The sequence below is a fragment of the Lepisosteus platostomus genome, chromosome 6 (assembly GCF_059453375.1).
Source record: "Lepisosteus platostomus isolate fLepPlt1 chromosome 6, fLepPlt1.hap1, whole genome shotgun sequence".
Lineage (NCBI taxonomy): Eukaryota > Metazoa > Chordata > Actinopteri > Semionotiformes > Lepisosteidae > Lepisosteus > Lepisosteus platostomus.
This window is the reverse complement of record NC_142616.1, coordinates 20,810,012-20,830,137: the sequence shown is the minus strand read 5'-3', so window position 1 is coordinate 20,830,137 and position 20,126 is coordinate 20,810,012. Positions and strand designations below refer to the sequence as shown.

General features: G+C 39.4%; 1 protein-coding gene across 4 annotated transcripts in view; it reads left to right on the top strand.

Annotated features, from left to right (window-relative positions):
• The window catches only part of myofl (myoferlin like), a 50,537-nt gene that overhangs the window by 23,238 nt on the left and 7,173 nt on the right, over nucleotides 1–20,126 (top strand). The window contains exons 17-43 of one of the 4 annotated variants that reach the window (XM_088634717.1): nucleotides 1,110–1,148; nucleotides 3,585–3,709; nucleotides 4,252–4,365; nucleotides 4,871–5,048; nucleotides 5,490–5,614; nucleotides 5,881–5,990; nucleotides 6,284–6,476; nucleotides 7,231–7,386; nucleotides 7,578–7,709; nucleotides 8,148–8,311; nucleotides 9,124–9,238; nucleotides 9,747–9,849; nucleotides 10,270–10,409; nucleotides 10,833–11,003; nucleotides 11,258–11,348; nucleotides 11,603–11,680; nucleotides 12,014–12,195; nucleotides 12,596–12,754; nucleotides 14,631–14,732; nucleotides 14,869–15,030; nucleotides 15,651–15,816; nucleotides 16,126–16,196; nucleotides 16,674–16,703; nucleotides 18,382–18,393; nucleotides 18,846–18,944; nucleotides 19,173–19,301; nucleotides 19,692–19,847. In XM_088634717.1, coding sequence (XP_088490843.1) covers nucleotides 1,110–1,148; nucleotides 3,585–3,709; nucleotides 4,252–4,365; nucleotides 4,871–5,048; nucleotides 5,490–5,614; nucleotides 5,881–5,990; nucleotides 6,284–6,476; nucleotides 7,231–7,386; nucleotides 7,578–7,709; nucleotides 8,148–8,311; nucleotides 9,124–9,238; nucleotides 9,747–9,849; nucleotides 10,270–10,409; nucleotides 10,833–11,003; nucleotides 11,258–11,348; nucleotides 11,603–11,680; nucleotides 12,014–12,195; nucleotides 12,596–12,754; nucleotides 14,631–14,732; nucleotides 14,869–15,030; nucleotides 15,651–15,816; nucleotides 16,126–16,196; nucleotides 16,674–16,703; nucleotides 18,382–18,393; nucleotides 18,846–18,944; nucleotides 19,173–19,301; nucleotides 19,692–19,847 — 3,302 coding nt within the window. The remainder of the gene's footprint in view (nucleotides 1–1,109; nucleotides 1,149–3,584; nucleotides 3,710–4,251; nucleotides 4,366–4,870; nucleotides 5,049–5,489; nucleotides 5,615–5,880; nucleotides 5,991–6,283; nucleotides 6,477–7,230; nucleotides 7,387–7,577; nucleotides 7,710–8,147; nucleotides 8,312–9,123; nucleotides 9,239–9,746; nucleotides 9,850–10,269; nucleotides 10,410–10,832; nucleotides 11,004–11,257; nucleotides 11,349–11,602; nucleotides 11,681–12,013; nucleotides 12,196–12,595; nucleotides 12,755–14,630; nucleotides 14,733–14,868; nucleotides 15,031–15,650; nucleotides 15,817–16,125; nucleotides 16,197–16,673; nucleotides 16,704–18,381; nucleotides 18,394–18,845; nucleotides 18,945–19,172; nucleotides 19,302–19,691; nucleotides 19,848–20,126) is intronic. The other 3 variants (XM_088634719.1, XM_088634718.1, XM_088634721.1) reach the window with 3 other exon arrangements.

Below are 20,126 nucleotides of genomic sequence, written 5' to 3'. Positions count from 1 at the left end.
CTGTTTTACCTGTGGTGAAATTAAATACTGCCCACCCCTGTCCTGTTGATTTCTTTGTGAAATTGTCTGCATGAAAATGACATTTTGTTTTAAGGAGTCTGTAATATTTTATCGTGAACAGTCCAAGCAGTTGGACTGGTCCCAGGGATGCAGGATACTTTTTAATTTTAATTTTAGGTTTTCTTTTTAATCCCGATCTAATGATGTGAATATGAAGACAGATGCCCCTTTGCTGCAGATCAAACATCATAAGAACATAAAATTCACAAATGGGGAGGCCGTTTGGCTCATCTTACCCCTGTGGAAATTAGTAGTTAATTGATAAAAGGATCTCATCCAGCCATTTCTTGAAGGAAGCCAGGCCTGAGTTTCAACAGGGCTGGGTAGCCTGTTCCATACTCTCACAAACGTTTTTGCAGAGCAGTGTCTGTTCCCTGTTTTAAATGCACATCCACCTGGTTTCCACTCTTGCCCTCTGGTTTATTTGACTTGTCATTCTGAAGAAGTCTGCTGAGTAGACTTTGTCAGTGCCTGCTGATGCTTTTGATTGTTTGGAGTCTTTGTGGTCTTCTCTGTTTCTTGACCCTGTCAGGGTAGGACATTCCTTAAATCCCAGAATGGATCTGATTACTAATCACCTATAAAACCGCCAGGACTCTGGCTGGAATTATTTCTGATGTATTGGATTCTGAACAAGAAATGTGTTGAATGTCTGGCCATGAGCATGTATACAAAAACCTATAGATAGTACAGTGTTTTGACAAATTACAGATCAGTCCTCTAATTATCAATTGCAGCTATGGTAAGGAAAGGGTTAGCTTTATCACTTTTAATGTATACGGACATCAACAAGGTATAATGATCGTAATATGTCAGTGTTTCAGTATATAACCAAATGTTTGTGTATGTTTGTTAAGATGAAAGTTCAGAGTTGCAAAATCCTAAAAAGGGACAGAGAAAAAATTACTTCATTTGCATACAGGAAAGTTAAACTTTTAAATTATGTGAATTCGTTTAATACCTGGTGTCGATTTGATTTATAAATTGGACCTCAAATGTATTCCATTAGTTTGTTCACTGCATTTGTTTTTTTTTCTTTTTTGGGATAGAGTTGCATTCAAGATATGGGGCTTCTCCAGCATCTGAAGGTTCAGTTTGTGGTTGAATTCTTTTATGTATTATCCAGTGCTAAAATCTTTCATTATTCATATTATCAGAAAGAGTTGCCTTTCAGTGCTCATAGTATAACCAACCAGAGTAAATCCAGCATTTTGGCATATGGTAGTTAAATCTGTGAGTGTAATTCTGACTGGAAGAGTGGCACCTACTAAAACTGGCTGTAATTTATTCACCTGAGATTGTAATTTCACAGCGTAGTCTGTGTACAGAAAATTAATTGAAACAGTATCCCTGAAAAAACATATCTCAGGGCCTTGCAAAGGAAACATTGGCACCTTAGTTGTGATGTCCAAAGTGGTTTTAAGCACTGGAGAAATATAGAACTCTGATCTGCGTAGATTCCACTTCTCTTCAGCTTTTGCTAGTGAACCAAGTGGTTTCACAGACCCTAGTTAGCACTAATCCTGGAATGCTGGCACCTATTGATGTTTTAGGTAAGCGAGCGAGTTTAGGACTAATGCTAATCAACATCTGTGAAACTATCTTGAATTTTTTAACCCTTTGAATTCTGAGGTACAGCCTGTATATTTGAATAAAACAAGGCGAGAAGGGTGCCTTGTTTTATTAACCCCACAGCCTGAATAAAAGAAAAAAAAAAGGGGGTCATTTAAGTACGACATTTCTAAAGATCCTTTTTTTACATTCATCAAACTGGAAACTAGTTTGAATGAAAAAAATAGAAATGACCCCAACACCATATAGTCTGTGTTTCTTTAATTTAAAAATACATGCGCACAGTACATTTAGTATCATCATATTACTTAGACATTATTCAGAAATCTTCTCTGTTTCTAAGATGTTTTTTTTCCAGATGGCAGAAGGGATTTTGCTGAGTATGTGAATATTCAGAGTTTTATAAACTCAGTCTGCCTGTCTTTACTGCAGGCCATGTTTTTATGCTCAGCACAGTTGTGTACATGCAAGTGGAAATTTCTTGCTTCCATTTGTGAACAAAATCATTCTACATCAGTTAGAGTTGCAGGTTTTTGTTAACACCACCTCATGGGTTTTTGACATCAGTCTTAGGGCTGCATGTTGTCTTTCATTATTGTCAGAATTGGTTCTCTCAATGAACTTAACCTTATCATTAGAACATGAATGTATGACAATTATGACAGAATGTATGTATGTAAATATCTTTCCAAACATAAGATTTGTATCCAATAATTCAAGGTACCATATCAATAAAACATTCTGGGTGGGAACAAAAACAGTATTTTAACACCTTTTAGGTTAAGATCCCTTTTCAGATGGTCTACACAATTTAAATTTATTTTAGTTTCCATGCAAAAAACCTCAGCACTTAAAGGGTTACCTCGTGCCTAAGCAAACATTTAACCTTGGCTGATTTACTTACTCCTTACTTCATTGCATTGACTTCACTTCTTCTGAACTATGTAGAACCTTTAGGCTAGTGAATTTACCTACAGTATGTACCTTTAAAACCGCTCTTAATTGGCAAAACAGTGGTGCACTTGCTGTTCTACAGGTGACCCTTCTTGCTGGCCTAAAGTTTTACATACTGTGTGCCTGTGTGCGTGTGGTTTGTTTTTAACTTCCCAGAGTAAGCTTTTTGGATCCACATCTGCCAATGCATTATGATAATGTCAGTGAATGTTTCCTTATAGCAAGAAGTCTTTCACCTGCAGCAGTTTGTGCAGTTGTTTGAAGAAAACGTCTTCTGTGATGGATGTCTGCTTGATCAAATGAGATCTAGCTAATGTGCTCCTTTTCTCATGGGAGTTTTGACACATTGTGTAATTCATGCAGAAAACAATTCTGTGCATGCCGATTTTTAAATGTTTTTTACTTTTATTGTAGTATCACCGTGGTTCAATTTAACACACTAACCCTTGACAGGAGCTTTATTTAACATATTTCAAGCATTCAGCAGAATGAACATGTATTTTGTGTGTAGTAGGTTCTAGGCTTTACAGCTTGATGGGCAAGGTTCAGGATTTTGAGACATCAATGTCTGTGGAAGAAACAAAAATAATTTAGATGCAATGTACAGTTTTTTTTTGAATGACATTAATGTGCTTTTAAAACTGTAAATTCAAGTCCCAGGTTTAATTTCTTCAGGGAAAATGTTTGACTTTGGTGCAACAACTGTAAATGTAAAATATTTGTATTTGTGCCCCCTTGATCTGTTTATTGCAGATGATCCATTAAAAAAAATAAATGTAGTATTGGAAGTGGGTCTTGGGAGCTTTAAAACATGAAGCATGAATACTGGAAATTTTTAAAAGCCTTTAGAGTGATTTCATAGTAAATCACAATTTTTACCACCTTTTACAGCACAAACAGTGTTCATTGTCTTAATGATAGTGCTCCTGCTACTTCTAACCAAACCAGCGCACCGGTTTCAAGATGAACCCTTGGCTCATACCACTTGTTTTTTTCAGTGAACACAGGGGAGTCAGAAGTGGGATTTCTGCCTGCTTTTGGCCCATGCTATATTAACCTGTATGGGAGTCCAAGAGAGTACACTGGTCTTCCTGACCCATATGATGAGTTAAATTTTGGGAAGGTGAGTTTATAAAACATATAAACTTAAAGATTTTATGCTTCAAATTGTTGAAGTAGACATTAACCTTATTTTACACATTGGTACATGGAGGAAAATTGTTCAACTAAATCTTCAAATATAATTGTGTATACAAATATTTTGTGTATGCTACATTTAATAAAACTTATATAGCAGTCACCACGTGCTTCTACAAAATCAGAAGTATATGAATGCATAGAAGCCTAATTTGAATTCTCGGGATTGAGTTGTACATTTATTTTTCTGGGAACTGTCATTCTCATGGGGTTTTGTGGAGCACAGCCTTGGAGAGGCCACCTAGGTGCAATAGTGTGCTATGCAGTCATCCATATCATTGCAAACTGACAACTGTGAAGTGGTTAGTGATGCGAAATGCCCCCTTTTTAAAAAAAACATAAATGTGTGCATATTAATAGCAATGCAATATCAAAATATAGAGACAGAAGATGGCTGTATCTGAAATGTACGAATATAAGGTGGCTGTCAATTTTACAAACGCATGTTCTCTGCTTTTCCTTTGGCAGGATGAGGGGGTTGCCTATCGAGGAAGAATCTTGGTTGAACTCACTACTAAGCTTGATGGAAAAGCTGAAAAAAAAGTTGAAGACATTCCTAGTGACGACATCTTGGTGACTCAGGTATTGACACAGGGCAGAACATTTTTACCCTGTGACCTTTTTAGCGGTGTAATTGTAACGCTCTTTGATCTTTATTAAATGTTTGCAGATCTGTCCAAATATGTTTCAGAAACATAAGAAAGTTTTCTTACGAGAGCAGACCATTGGGTACTTCTGGCTTATTTAGTAGCTGGAGGTTAATTGACTTGAGGATCTGGTCTAGCTGTTTCTTGAAAGACGCCAGGGTATTAACTTCAATAACAACTTGTTCCAGACTCCCACAGCCCTTTTCTAAAGAAGTGCCTCATGTAATTAGTTTTCATGTCCACTTCTTCATAGCTTTCACTTTTTGTAAAGAAGTGCTTCTGGTTTGTGTTGCACTGTTTATTCTGAATAAGTCTGTGAGGCTGACTTGGTCTTTACTTTGAGGATTTTGAATAAATATTTGACATGCTTAATTGTTTCTGAACCAAACACCTGTTTTTGCAGCAGGCTGTTTATCCAGTTTTTTTGGTTTTGCCTGTAGAAGTACCAGCGAAGGAGGAAGTACAGCTTGTGTGCTGTTTTTCACACAGCCAGCATGTTGCAGGAAATCGGAGAGCCTGTACAGTTTGAAGTGAGCATTGGCAACTATGGCAACAAGTTCGATTTAACGTGCAAGCCACTGGCGTCTACTACTTGGTACAGCTGTGCCGTGTTCGACGGTAAGAACTTGAATACCGCTAGAATGAAGCGTGGGCTAAACATGAGGTGCATTTCAGTTCAGAATGAGTTGGATAAAAGCAAATAATCACGTATAAACACTACCTGATGGATATACATACAAACCTCCAAAGGGGCCTCCTGAGTGGCTCAATGGGTAAAAGTGCTTACTTGAGAACAGGTTGAGGTCTCTGATCACAGGTTCGAGTCTGCATTAGTCAGGGCTGGTGAACGTTTGTAGCCTCTTCTCCAGCTGGCACTGGATCTCCCAAACAAGGCATATTAAAAACATAAGCATATTAAAAAATGATGGGGGGGTTCAGAGGAATCTGCCTACACTTCCTCATTCTCCCATGTGTACGCAGAACCAAATTGTGGGAGACATACAATTTAGAATACGCAATTATTTCTGTTGTAAAGCCAATTTCTGTTTTTTTAAATAGGCAGTTTCTACTACTACTTACCATGGTCTGACTCAAAACCAGTTGTTATTCTGAATTCCTACTGGGAGGACATCAGTCACAGGCTGGATTCTGTGAACATTATTCTTTATATTGCTGAGCGGCTGGTGAGAAGATCTTTATTAATAAAACAAAAGTCTATGGATAGAAAATGTATGTATATTTCTGTGTACTTGTTGTAGGGATCTGAAAATTTGTTTTGCATGTTAAATTGCTGTGGGACTCGGCACTATTAATGTAACGTTGCACGTGGTAGATCACATGCAGAACAAAACTGTAAATTATTTCTTAAGCGTGCGTTAACATTAAATTCCAATGTTTATTAGCTTGGCCCCTCACAACTGAACTAGTTGTACTAATTCGTCTGTTTCAGCAATCCAACATCACCTCCCTGAAGACAGCCCTTCAGGCTAAAATGTCAGAAACTCGTCAGGCAGAGATATGGCTGAAACTTGTCAATCAGCTCATTGAGGACTTGAGCACGTAAGACTGTGAAACTGAAAATGTTTTGTATTTTTTTAGTCTGATATAAAAAGTGCTTTAATAAGAAAGTGTCACTTCATAATTACAATAACATTGTTGAGATACTTTGAAAGATTCTTCTAGTGTGGAGCTGTTTTTGCTCTTTATTTCCTGTTAGGACAACCATCGATTAATTTGCAGCTGTTCAGCTGTCATTGAGATTTTGAGTTGCAGGTAAATTCACAGAAGTGCCAGTTGTGTGGGGTGCAAGCATTTATGTTTTTTACAGAGTTTATTTTTTCTTTGTATCGTAGCTTCAGGTTGCCAGAAATGGAAGGAAAGCCCAATCTCACTAACTTGGACATTCAGATCAAGAAGCTGCGCGACAGCACGATAGGGAGTATCCTCCAGGGAGCCCAGCGCATGAAGGAGGAGGCGACGGACGTCAAGGCCACTTTGGTAGACATCGAGGAATGGCTGGAGAGCTTAAAGCAGGTGGCAGAAGAGGCAAGTAGCTTGTCGTAACCACGGTGTAAAAATCCTTAGTGTCTATGACCCTGAAAGGGGAACTGCAGTCCTAATTTCTCGGACCGGTTATTAAATCTCGCTAACAAAATATTTTGTGATACCATCATTTCAGTTTTTACAAACATCGAATTAAGCACAAAACCGTAAACTTTGTGAAAGTACTGTATGGTCGTCGTATTGTCGCAAACCAGTGGTCTCGCCACAGGGGGGTGCGAGAGTTCATGAGAACCGCGACTTCAACCGGCCCTTCCTGCTCGCTAGTCACTGTCATGATTAATGTGATGCGAATGAGTACAGGTTGTGCAGCAGTTTCACCACAGAAATGTGCCAACTCGGCATGAGTTAGGAAGTAAGTAATATTTGTCAGCAAAACCTTCTTGAGGTTGAGAGCAATATTTCTATTATTCTATATTTCTATTATTAAAAGAGATGTATTCACAAGCCTGCTTGTTTACAATGTAACAGAGCTTTTTCACATCACCAGAAGTTGTTGCTTCGTTCTGTATTGCAGACAATCACAGCAATATGGTGCTGTGCATACCTGGAAATCTATTCTATGTTGTGATGAAATTGGAAGTTTTACATGTTACTATGTACATTTTGCTTTCATTGTGGTATGAAATGCACTTATCAATGTTGCTTCTTTCTAACCCGGAAATACAAAAGTAACTTTACAGTTGCCTTTTAACTGTTTCCATTACATCTAAAACTTGTAAAATCTCTCTGGTCACAGCCACAGAATAGCATGCCGGATGTGATCATTTGGATGCTGCGTGGGGAGAAGAGGGTGGCCTACACACGCATTCCTGCTCACGAGATCCTGTACTCCACCCACAGTGAACATGCCAATGGAAAATTCTGTGGGAAAACCCAAACCATCTTCATGCAGGTATTCAGACTATTTGACCTTAAGGATGGCATATAATGTTTTTTGGGTGGCACAGCATAACTCTGCTGCTTATTTAAGTTTTATTTTAACTTTTTCACATTATAGAAAGAAAGCAACAACGTATTTCCATATTGTTTCCTGTAAAGTGCAGGCTGGTTGACTGAAACCTGTTGTAACAATCTGCCTTTCAGTACCCAATGGACAGTAACAAAGGCCTGAAGATCCCTGTTCAGTTACGCATCAACATGTGGCTTGGTTTGTCTGCAAACGAAAAGAAATTCAATTCGTTTTCAGAAGGAACGTTTAGTGTGTTTGCAGAACTGGTAGGTGTTTTAAAAGTATTGCATTATGCCAATGCTATTTAAATACATATAAATGTTAAACACTTATCCTTTAAATCTTTGGGCAAGAGGAGGGTTATTATTTTGTTAAGCAAACTTCCCCTGAACTTCAAGCCTAAACCAACGAAAGGATTTGAAACTTACATATCTTTAGTTATTAATTTATTGGTCCACTGTTAGGTTTATCATATATAAATACTAAAAAACCTTGTCCATGCATGTATCTGTGAATTTTGTGCTTGTTTAACAAAGGTGCTGTGCCAAGTAATATTTTCCTGTTGAAGTTTAAATGGATGGATTTAATTGACTTAGTTGTTAATGAATTTCGAGAAGCACATTTCATCAGACTTCTAGGTGAACATTAAAGGATGTGTACCTACTATAATTCTGCTTTTTTTCTTCTCCTCTTTTACCCAACAGTATGAAAACCAGGCTCTCGTCTTCGGGAAGTGGGGCACCACTGGTCTCCTAAACCGTCACAAATTTTCCGATGTCACCGGGAAGATTAAGCTGAAGCGCGAGAGCTTCTTGCCTCCTCAGGGCTGGGAGTGGGAGGGGGACTGGTTTGTGGACCCAGAGAAAACGTGAGCCAAGTTTCCTGAAGTCTCCTTCACTTGCTCAAGCTGAATCCTATATTTTGATTAAAGGCGCGATCTTATCAGGGCTGCTGCCTTGAAAATCATTTTTCAGCTATTGAAAGAGATTTCAGTTCAGTTTTAGTTTGTCATATGCACAAGTGCAATTAAATGCTTATTTGCATGTCTGCTCTTATACAAGACATTAAGGATATGGCAAAAACAAAAACGCAGGACAACGGCAGCAGCAACAACAAGTTAAATAACATACTGTACATCTTAGAGGAAAAAAAAGAACACATCAATGTGAGCCAGTGGTAGGGGTAGAGTTCAGTATTGTGACAGCTTGTGGGAAGAAATTGTCTGAGTCTGGACGTTTGTGCCTTTATGCTCCTATAATGCTTACCAGAGGGAAGGGGTGTGAAAAGTGAGGAACCAGGGTGACTGGTATCTTAAATGATACATCCAGCCTTCCTGAGGCAGTGAGGAGTAAAAATGTCTGAAATAGAGGGGAGCTGTACTCCAATGATGGACTGGGCTGAGCTGGCCACCTTCATATTGAGGTAGAGGGGCACAGGGGAAATGCCCAACTTTTAAGTTTTGTAAGAGAACAGGGTGCTGTGGTTGAGCATCTCCTCACCTAAAATAACAGGGAAAGGAATCCTGCTGGCATTTTAACAATTGATCATGTGGTTGGCTTATTAACCCTATTTTAGTTCATTGTCATGGATTTTGTTCTTGGCAGCAATTCTGTGTGCAGCAGGGCCCAATTCTCTTTGAAACTGCAGTGAGTGAAGTACTGACGTGTCTCTGACCTGCAGGATGCTGACTGAAGCTGATGCTGGCCACTCCGATTTCATCGATGAGGTGTTCCAGAATGAGACTCGGTTCCCTGGGGGAGAGTGGAAACAAGCAGAGGTTCCCTTCACGGATGTGGTGAGCATCTTCTAGTGCACCCGTTTATTATTCAACTGTGTCCTTTTTAGATAAGAGGTTTGGGTTGTACTGTTGGTTAACCAAACACACTCCAATGCGTTAACAAAAGTGAACTCTACATATTTCCAGCTCCTACAGTGGGGTGGGTGAAGGAGTTCTGTTCACCACACGCATGCTCCTCACACTCACTGGCAAATGCTGTATCAAGAAATTCTGTGCACTGAGTAAGAACTGCTATTCATGTAGCTCAGAAATGGCTGTACTGTAGTTCATAATCATGGAAGTTGTTTCTTTATTTAAGCGGAATGTGTTTCCTGTTCTCTTGTCTTTGAATGGTTTGGTAAATTGATTTCAATTACGTATTGGTTGGGGAGGGGCAAATGGTGAAAATGGTAGTTTCTTTATACATTTATAAAAAAAAATGAGCAGTCCATTCATGGAGGAACAAAAAGATACACGGTGCCAAGACTGTTGCAGTCTTACAGAAGTCAATTGGGTATTTTGACAGAATGGGGAGAAGGCCCAAGGACCACAGGAGATTGAGTGCCCCCCAGGCTGGAAGTGGGAGGATGAATGGAGCTACGATATAAACCGTGCTGTGGATGAAAAAGGTGAAGAATGATGCCCTGAACTGATTTGCTGTGAAAAACTAATCCTGCTTTAAGTAGATCCATTGAAGACAAACGTCATGTCAATTACTTAAGAGGTTCCTTAACTCTTTAAACCTGCTGTTACATAAGACCTATTGGGAATATACATCTTAACATAGGAAAGTTTACAAATGAGAGGCCATTTGGCCCACTGGGCCTGTTTGGTAGTTAACAGCAAATTTATCCATGAATATCATGCAGCCATTTGTTGAAGGAAGCCAGGTTATTGGCTTCAACAACACAGCTGGGTGGTTTGTTCAAGACTCCCACCATCCTTTGCTGAAAGATGTACCTCCTGCTTTAAATGCACTCGTAGTAAAGTTAATGATAGAAAATATTTAATTATACAAGGTTAACTGTAATTAATGTATGTGGCTGTAGGCTGGGAATATGGAGTAACGATCCCCCCTGATGACAAACCCAAGTCCTGGGTGCCAGCTGAGAAGATGTACCATGTTCACCGCAGGAAAAGAATGATCAGACCTCGCAAGAAAGTCAGCAATGCTCAGATGCCAACAGAGGTAACTTTAAACATCTCAATGAACTGTTAGTTTATCTGTCAAGGTTCATGTGACGTGAAGCTATATGTCCACAAACTGTAGTACATAGTACTACATAGTACACTACGTAATTCCGATCAAGAAAGGCTTTGATAATCTGATAGTTTCTCTTCTTTTTCTTCTGAAACGGAGGGAGAATGCAGTACAATTTTATTTTTGAACTGCCACCGAAAAAGAAAACAAAATCCACACATAACAATGTTTCCTTCTGTGGCTACAGTACCTGGATGTGCTTAAAGTGCAATTGATACAAAGTTAATGTAAGAAGTTAAACATTTTATATTTTAATAGAATAATGAAGCAAATACAAAATGTGCAAAAGAGTGGTTTTCCTCCTCACTTTTGCAACTGGTTTTGATGCGTCTCGGCTTTACTGATCAACAGAAGAAACTTCTCGGAGATCCAGAGGGCTGGGAATACTCATCCCTGATTGGCTGGAAGTTCCACAGCAAGGAGCGGACTTCAGACACATTCCGGCGCCGCCGGTGGAGGAGAAGAATGGCTCCCTCCGGTCGCCTGGGCGCCTCTGCCATCTTTAAACTGGAAGGGGCTCTTGTAAGTGCAACATCAAGTAAAAATGCAAGCAAATGAGCCCAGCTTGTGTACAGTTTTGAATTGATTATCATAACGTATCCCATGTGTGGAAGTTATAGTAATGTGTTTTAGCTTGTCTAGTCTGCTTTATGCATTTAAGAGTATCTTAATTTGCAGTTTTTAGGTGATGGTACGGCAAAAATGAATGAATTCCTTGCACTCGCATGGTGCTTTGCATAGAACACAAGATCATCCTTTTTCATGTTTCGATTTAGGGAATTGATGAGGAAGAGAAGGGCTCAAAAAAGGAAAGTGCTACATCCCTGTTTGGTGCCAACACACCCACTGTTTCCTGCAACTTTGACAGTAAGTCCTTGTTGTGGGTCATCTAACAGTTTACAAAACTTTCTCTTCCTGGCACAGACTGCTAATCTCTGCAAATATTGTGTCCACCTCTCTTCTACTAGAGAGGTAAGAGGATATTAAATAAAGGATAATGGAAGTTTCTGCAGACCGTTATAACTGAACAATCAACACTTCAGCAAATACAGCTAATATCCTAGAATTATCTTACATAGTGCTGTTTACACTTTTGATTTTGAATTGGATTCTTTATACAGGATCTTTTGTTTACCACCTGCGAGTCTATATTTACCAGGCTAGAAGTCTTTTGCCCATGGATAAAGACAGTTTCTCAGGTAAGAACTGGTATTAACATGTATATAAAAAAAATGTACTTATACAAACGATATAGAGCGATTTGGATTACATGAAGATAAGATACCTGTACATCTATTGTCATATTATGTCCTTTTGTTTTTGTATGTTTCTTTAACTGAATAAGAGGTGTGTTCTTTGAACTATACAAGCAATGTTAGAATGACAGTTTAAGCAGTATGGAGATTTTGAATTGATATCCCAGCCTAATTGTGTGTTAGGCCTGTTGAATTGATGTTTTAATTTTTTTGGGGGGGTATTTAAAATTGACCTTTTTGTACATTTCATGACTTTTAATTTTCTGTGTTGTACAGATCCATATGCCCATGTATCATTTTTACATCTAAGTAAAAAAACGGAGATAATAAAAGCTACTCTGAACCCCACATGGGACCAGACCCTCATCTTCAATGATGTGGAAATATATGGAGACCCCCAGGCTGTTTCTCAAAACCCTCCCTATGTGGTCATGGAGCTCTATGACTCTGACCAAGTGGTAAGGTGTCTCCGCCCTTTTTTCAGAAAAACATGACGATCAAAAATGATGCTACTTTTGATTTGCCAGGACAGTGAGAATGTAGCCCGAGTTGGAATGTGAACAGGAGGATCTAGTGATAGACTGCCCTCCTGGTGCAGTTCTTCTTAAACTTATTGCACTTCGTCAAATGGCTCGCATGCTTCCATTTTAGATTACTTTCCTTGGAGCTCAATGTCCTGCAGCTCTGAAAAGCAGACAAATAGGATCTGTTTAAGGTCTAAGAAGTATTTGATATAACAGATCTTTTTTTAATTCAGGTAGCTGTTGTGATCTCCTCCTCCCTGTGCTTTAATTAATGGTGTGATGCTGGCCTATGAGCTCCTTCTATGTATAATTGTCTCTTCTCTGTACCCACCAGGGCAAGGACGAGGCCCTGGGCAGGAGCATGTGTCCCCCCATGGTGAAGCTCAATCCTGGGACGGATGTGGCCCCTAAACTGCTTTGGTATCCCATTATGTACAAGGGCAAGAGAGCTGGAGAAGTGCTTGTGGCAGCCGAACTCATCCTGAAGAACACGGTACAGTACTTGGCTCCAGGAATTGTCAAAATTTATTTTTATGCTGCATGGAAATTTGTCCATTTAATGGCGCTTTAAAATTATTGTAGGCAATAAAAAGGTATATTGGGACACTTACAGAGATGGCATGGTTTGGAATATTTAAATGTTAATGGAAACTAGTCTTCAGTCTGCATTTTAACAAACTTCTTATTTTTTAGCTCCAAGATCGACAAAGATCCAGTATCGCATTCTCTCTACAACACGTTAGCTCCTCACCTCCCTGATTGCTTAACTTTATTGCTTCTCTTCCATGCCTCAGTTTCGCATATGAAATCCACCTCCTGCCTATTAGATCCCATTCCCACCGCTTTATTTCAAACCTGTTTCACTGCTTTGCACCATTGTCCTCAATATAAGAAATTTAGTCCTTGAGCACTGATGTGGTACGAAAGACCATCAAGACTGTTCTTAACCCTGTGCAAAGAAAAAACAAATATGGCTCTGGACAAGTAAACAATTTTGTACCTGTATCTAACGCTTTCTTGCAAAGATTTTAGAATGTGCTGTTACAATTCAGTTAAACAACCATCTCTTTGCAGCTAAACCTCTTCAAAGCCCTTCAAACTGCCCAGGTTAAAGTCGCCAACAAACTTCTCATGGCTTCTGATTCTGGTTCTCTTTCTGTCCTTCCTCTTCTTGACCTCAGTGCAGCTTTTGAGAGTTGTTAACCTTGTCTTGACTCTGTGTTTGGAGTTTATCCATTGCACTTAAAAGGTTCAAGTCTTACCTCATTGATTGCTGTCACTTAGTTTGTTGGTTTTAGCTCTGAAATTGGACTCATTTAGTGTCGTGTTCCTCAGGGTTCAATACCGGGCCCCCAACTTTTCTGCATTTACATGTTCCCACTTGGTCAGCTATTAAGATCACATGATCTGAATGATCATTTCTACACTGATGATGCTCAAATCTATGTCCATGCTAAATCTGACACTGATGTGACTGCCTCTATTATCTCTAGTTGCATCTCTGACAAAAAACATGGATGACTCAAAATGTTCTTTTATCTAAACTGCAACAAGACTGAAAGTCCTGCTTCTTGGTATTCCTCATCAACTATGTAAAGCTAATGTAGTAACCCTAGCGGTGAATGGTACTATGCTTCAGTTTCAATCAAAATTAAAGAACTTGGGGGTAATATTTGATCCAGCCTTGACATTTGACTCGCATGTGCAACATATTGTCAAAACATCATTCTTTCACCTCGGAAATATTGCCTGACTACATCCTATGTTGTCACTAACTGTTGTGAAAAGCTGGTCGTTACATTAATCTTTTCTCAAATTTGCTACTGTAACCTACTTGCTGGCTAAATCCACATACAGTCCACTACAGTTTGTCCACAATTTGGCAGCCAGAATCCGGACCAGGTCTAGCGCAAGTGATCCCATTACTCCTATTCTGGAGTGCTTGCACTGTCATCTTGTCATCTTTTGTGTCGACTTCAAAATCCTTATGCTCACCTGTAAGGGTCTGCATGGTTTGGTACCACAGTACCTCACTACCTGTCACAGTTATTGTCATCCTACTCCCCACCTGTCTACACTATGGTTGACATAGGGCCTTCTCTTGCTATGCCCCAGAGCTCTGGAACTATTTTTCTAAGGATATCAGTGAGTCGTATTCCCTGAGCTCTTTCAAATCTAGATGAAAGCCCTTTTTTGTAGAAGGGCTTTTACTTACAGTAACTAGTTCTGTGTGCCCCTTGCTTTCCTGCTGTATTCCATACCTCTATCTACGATCTCCTCTCCTCTCAATGTGTATTTTTTGTTGTGCTTTGAGAAGCCATTTTGAGGAGCTGTCTAAAAGTAGTTTGTTATTATTTAATATTAAACAGGGAACTGAGTCGGATCTACCCATCGTTCCACCCAAAAGGGGAGAGAAGCTGTACATGGTACCCCAAGGCATCCGCCCGGTGGTGCAGTTAACAGCCATTGAGGTGAGGCGCTCCAGCTCTGCTCCATCGTTCCCAAGAGCTACTGTATATTCACCTATTCAGTTCACTTCAACTCCCATCTCCACTGAAACTGTCACCAAGTCGTGCTGCGTTGTTTGTTTTTTGGCGGCCTGATTAGATCCTGGCCTGGGGTTTGCGCAACATGAAGACGTACCAGCTCGCTGCCGTGACCTCGCCGAGCCTCGTCGTGGAGTGTGGTGGGGAGATCGTGCAGTCGGCGGTCATCAAGAACATCAAGAAGAACCCCAACTTCCCTGGATCACTCCTCTTCCTGAAAGTGGTACGCACCATACACCACTAAGCATGCTTGTGAAGGAAAATATTTTTTGGCGATATCTGTCCTGAGGATCTTGTGGCTGGATTTTATATCAACTCCAGACGAGGGAATGCATTATTACCTATAACTTCAGCAGCAGTAACCTTGAGATTTATTTATTACGTCATCCAGACAAAAAGTAATTGTAAAAAGCAATTGTGCTGTAGATGCATTGTATGCAATTATACCCCAGTATATGGAAGGGAATAGGTAAAGGTTCATTTGTGCTGAAAGCTAAGGAAAAGAAACATTTCGACTGTGGACCTTCTTCAGCTGTGAAGGAGTAAGGGAAAGTAGCAAATAAGTCGTAGGAAAACAAAAGACAGAGTAGGTAAGAAGGGCCAGGGAGTATCTAACCTTAGGGAGAACAAGAGGAGAGGTGTGGAAAGCTAAAATCTCCTTCTGTATCCTCTCTATTCATCAGCTGATGTCCTTTCAGCACGGAATAAACCTTCACCTGTTCCCTTGCAGCCAGCGCATGCTGACGCAGCTACAGTGCCTGTTCAGACAACTTCAGTTAAATGGGAGGTTCAGGTTCTAATTTTTTAGATGCCTTTTAAGTTGTACCATCTCCTACTTTGCAGCTTCTACCGAAAGAAGAAATGTACACACCACCCATAATTCTTAAAGTGATTGACCATCGGCCGTTTGGCCGGAAGCCGGTTGTGGGACAGTGTACCATTAGTACTCTGGAAGAGTTCCGCTGCGACCCCTACACCGCCAAGCCAGAGCTCGCAATGACCTCAAAAGGTACAGAATTTTGACAGACATGCCTGAAAATGTTTTTTTACATAGATTCTAGTTTTTTTTACAAAGCCACCTACTCGTCTTTTTTTGTACTGTGCTCTTTCTCTATTAAATAATTTCTTATAGCTCTTATACAAAACTGTAGAACTTAATAAAACTCTCAGGTTTTCTGCGGTTCTTGTGGATTTAGTGTCTCTGGTCTGCGCAGAGGTCACTGCTAGTGAGCTGCTTGACCTGAGTGCCCAACTGTGGATATTCTATCCTGGTCTTCATGCACATCTCCATGATGTTTGGCAAACACTTGTTTTCCAGTGGCTCTCATGTCTGCCCCTCGTGATGTAATCATTGACATCGAGGACAAGAGGCCACTGCTGGAAGCCCAGGTAGAGCAACTTTACTTAATTTACTCATTTAACAGTGCATTATTTTTTTACGATATGTTTCCTACTGAAAAGGCCTGGAGATATTGATGGAACAGCAGTGAAATTAAATTGGTTATTTTGAGGTAAAGTATTACTAAATACTGCCATTCAAGGGTTAACCTTATAAGAAGGTCAATATTTGTGATAGAAAATTGGCTTTTTTCATGAACGGAAGGAATATGAACTCCAGAAGAGCTTTTCTTTTCTAAGTTTCCTTATCCATTGTAATGTTTTCCCCCCCATAGGATTTAAGTTACCTCTCACAGTTTACATTCTACATTGCAGTTTGTGTACAGTATGTCAGCTGCTGTCAACAAAATGGCCACAACAACCGCACGTCTTGTATGTATGGTCAATAAAAGAACCTGGACGGTATCCCAGCTGGGTTTTAGGTGTTTCCTGTTACAAAGCTTTTCTCTTCTGATTTTTTTTCTGTAGAGGGATTTTGGATTGAAAGATGCTGTGAAAGTGAGTATGATGTTCAATGTCCAATGCATAGACCTGCAAAATTTTGCCTTTGCAGCACATTTTGGCTTTCTGGTATATTTTAGAAAATACTTTTATATATCTGGGTTTCAAATGATAATTCTCAGTCTGTTAATGGACACATTCCCATTAAGGTTTATTTACATATGTGGAGAGGTGGTGTTCACTGTAAATGCAAGTGTTTTAAATAACATCCAGCAAAATGCTTACACCCTCAGGACAATTTTAAAATCTCTTTCAGTTGATTGGAAGTCAATTTTGAGTTTTTGGTAATGGGCGCCTCTATAACTTGTACAGAATATCTCCAAATGAGCTGTGGGATAGGGAACAGAGATCTTTCCTGTTAGTACATAAAATCTCTGCATTTGAAACCTTGTAGATATATAAGAAATCAACTACCAAAAAAGATACAAATGCTGACTTGGACTTCATACACTACCTTTCCAAACTGCACTTTTATGAATCTCTCCAAAATCTCCCACACCAGACCTACCACATATAGGGCGAATGATACAGTGGTAAGATGATGCTGAAGCACAGGGGTAATATCACAGTGATCTGGGATTCAACTGCAATGGTTCTTCATTATTATAAAAGGTTGGAATTCATTTTGCTGTATGAGGGTTTTTTATCCTGCTGGGGAGTGAAAACTGAGCTACACTGGATATTGATATATTAAATGGAAAACTGGGTGCTTTATACATTTTAAAGACCTGCTTTGAAAACCACATGGAAATAACTGACCAGGTTTAAAGAGTTTTAAATACATAGAATTTAATGTGAGCAGTTGGGGTTCTGGTGTGTAAGAGCAGTATAAAGGCAAACCCTAACAGCAAAATAAAGATTTTGATTAACACTCTTCCTGTACTAACACCACATTAAGGTATTCTATCGAAAGAGTTTGGGACCAGCTCACAAACTTAATTACATACCTCCTGTTTGATACAGTAGCCATAGGGAAATTACTTATAGTCTGCTACCAGGAAAGAGAGTAATTTTAAATAAGCCTTTCACTTAGCATTTCTTTCAAATTGAACTCTTTAATATATTTTATTTGTAAAGCACCTAACAAGTAAAAGTTATTAATAAAAAGCAAAGTTTCTAAATATTATAATCTTGTATTACTAATATGGATGTAGTTTGTCATAATCACAACAGATTCTGCTCACATTGCATTAGAGACTGAAAGTGACTTGAAGAACAGGATTTAGACCAGTCAAATCTTAACCAGTGTACCTCTACAAATTGGTGCTTGTTACTCACTGCGTAGTTAGTTTACTGCAATAAATGTCTTCATTGAATTAGGCAGAATACTGTACTTTAAGAAGGTATGTAATAAATAGAATATAACACTGCATTAAATGGTAATTGGTCATCATTTTTTGGATACTTGGATACTTTTTGTATTTAGCAGGAAGAGACCCACAGATGTACCTTGCAATGAGACCTTTTTATTTAATGCAGTTTAAGGATGCATTTGGTCACCTTTTGCATCTTTTTATTTGGAAGATAAGTGCAAGAAATCAAACCAAATCGGTGAAGAGTTCTTTGTACTTCATTTAAATTGACAGTCTTGTCTTGTGGTATTGGAACTGATTTGTTTATTTTGTTGTTTTCTCTTTCCCAATTTTGGAATTTCCTGTTGCCTTTGCATCATCAGCATGCAGAAAAGGTAAGAGGTCCTATAGACTTAAACGTACTGTAAAAATCCTTCAGCATGCATAAATAGAAAAATGTTAAATCTCAGATGGGTGTGGGCGGAAGAAGTACTTTTCAACAACCAGAGGGACTGTGGAAGAGTATTAAAAGAAATCCCTCCCCACCTCAAAACAAGAACACAAATTGAAACCTTCCTGCTCAGTCTTACACCAACCTACTCCTCCGAGGCAGCAGGTTTTCTGACCCAGCAGGACAAAGTGAGATATGCGGTACTAGGACTACAATGTCACGAGTTCAGAAAAAACATTGCATGATTTTTTTTGTGCATCTGTGTATTTTTTCACATCATAATGTTACAGTGGTTTTGTATTTGCTCTTGCATTTTATTCCCTGTGTGGTTTTTAAACATGGTGGTCATTTATTATTAAACTAATTGTGCTTTATCACCTCGTTCCATCCTTTTAGGAGAAAGAAACAGTTGACTGGTGGAGCAAGTTTTATTCTTCTATTGGAGAACATGAGAAGTGTGGTCCTTACCTTCAGAAAGGCTACGACAGCCTAAAGGTTAGTTTTAGTCCCACTGCAGCGCTGGCTGTAATGTTTTTCCTTTAGCTTTTCAACATTATTTTACTACAGTGCAGGGTTATCTGTGCAAAAGGAATTTGGTGATTTACATAGATGCCTACTTATAAGCTCAGCCCCATATAATACTCACTAGTGTAATACAGTATATGTGTCACTCAGAACTGTATTTGACATGTGACAGTCTAATAATCAGTTTCCTTTTTTTAGGTCTATGATGATGAACTTGAGGACATTCCAGAATATCGAGGACTGACTGACTTCTGTAGCACCTTTAAGCTGCAGAGGGGAAAAACCGATGAAGATGATGAAGACCCTACAGTGGTGGGAGAATTCAAGGTTTGAGGACTTGCATAAGTGGTTAAGTGCATACTGCAATTAATCAATGTGATATTTTTTTTTTTGAAATTGGTAGAGGTTGGATAATGCTGAATGTGCTTGTGGAATCAAGCATTTGTGTTCCTATAAAGTGGAAGACAGAAGATGGGGGAAAAGTCTGCTCCAACTCTTAGTACTTATTGGGGAACCTACTGTATTAAGGTGGAGATGCACAAAAATTCTGGGTAAGATCTTGGGAGGAAAAAAAGTACTTGGCTTTCATTCCTAAAGAACATCACTGCCATCTAGTGGTAACTGAGTATGAAATAAAAGTTGTGGTTCCTGTAATGATTTTCTTCTAGTATTTTGGTAGGTCTTAGCTGTGTGCTTTCTGCCTCTCCTGTCTCCCAGGGCTCTTTCCGAGTGTACCCCCTGTCAGATGACCCTGGCGTCCCAGCTCCACCTCGTCAATTCCGAGAGCTGCCGGACAGCGGGCCGCAGGAATGCTTGGTCAGGATTTACATCATCCGTGGAATCGACCTGCAGCCCAAAGACAACAATGGCATGGTCAGTCTTCTGCACTCCAGGATGCGCAAAGGGGCTGATTCGGGTCATTTCAGCCGAACCTCTTGTTTGCTGGCCAAAATCTCTTTAACAATTCACCCTCTTCTAGTCCGTTGTCAGTCCCTGCTAAATTATTCCTTGTAGTTTTGAAATGGACGTGTTGCTATGACTTAGCTCTTGCATATGGACAAAGAAATATGTTCTAAGAACTGTGATTACATTCAGAAGTACTCCTGTCTTAGTTAGCTTTAAGAATACTTAATAACCTGTAATAGCAACTAA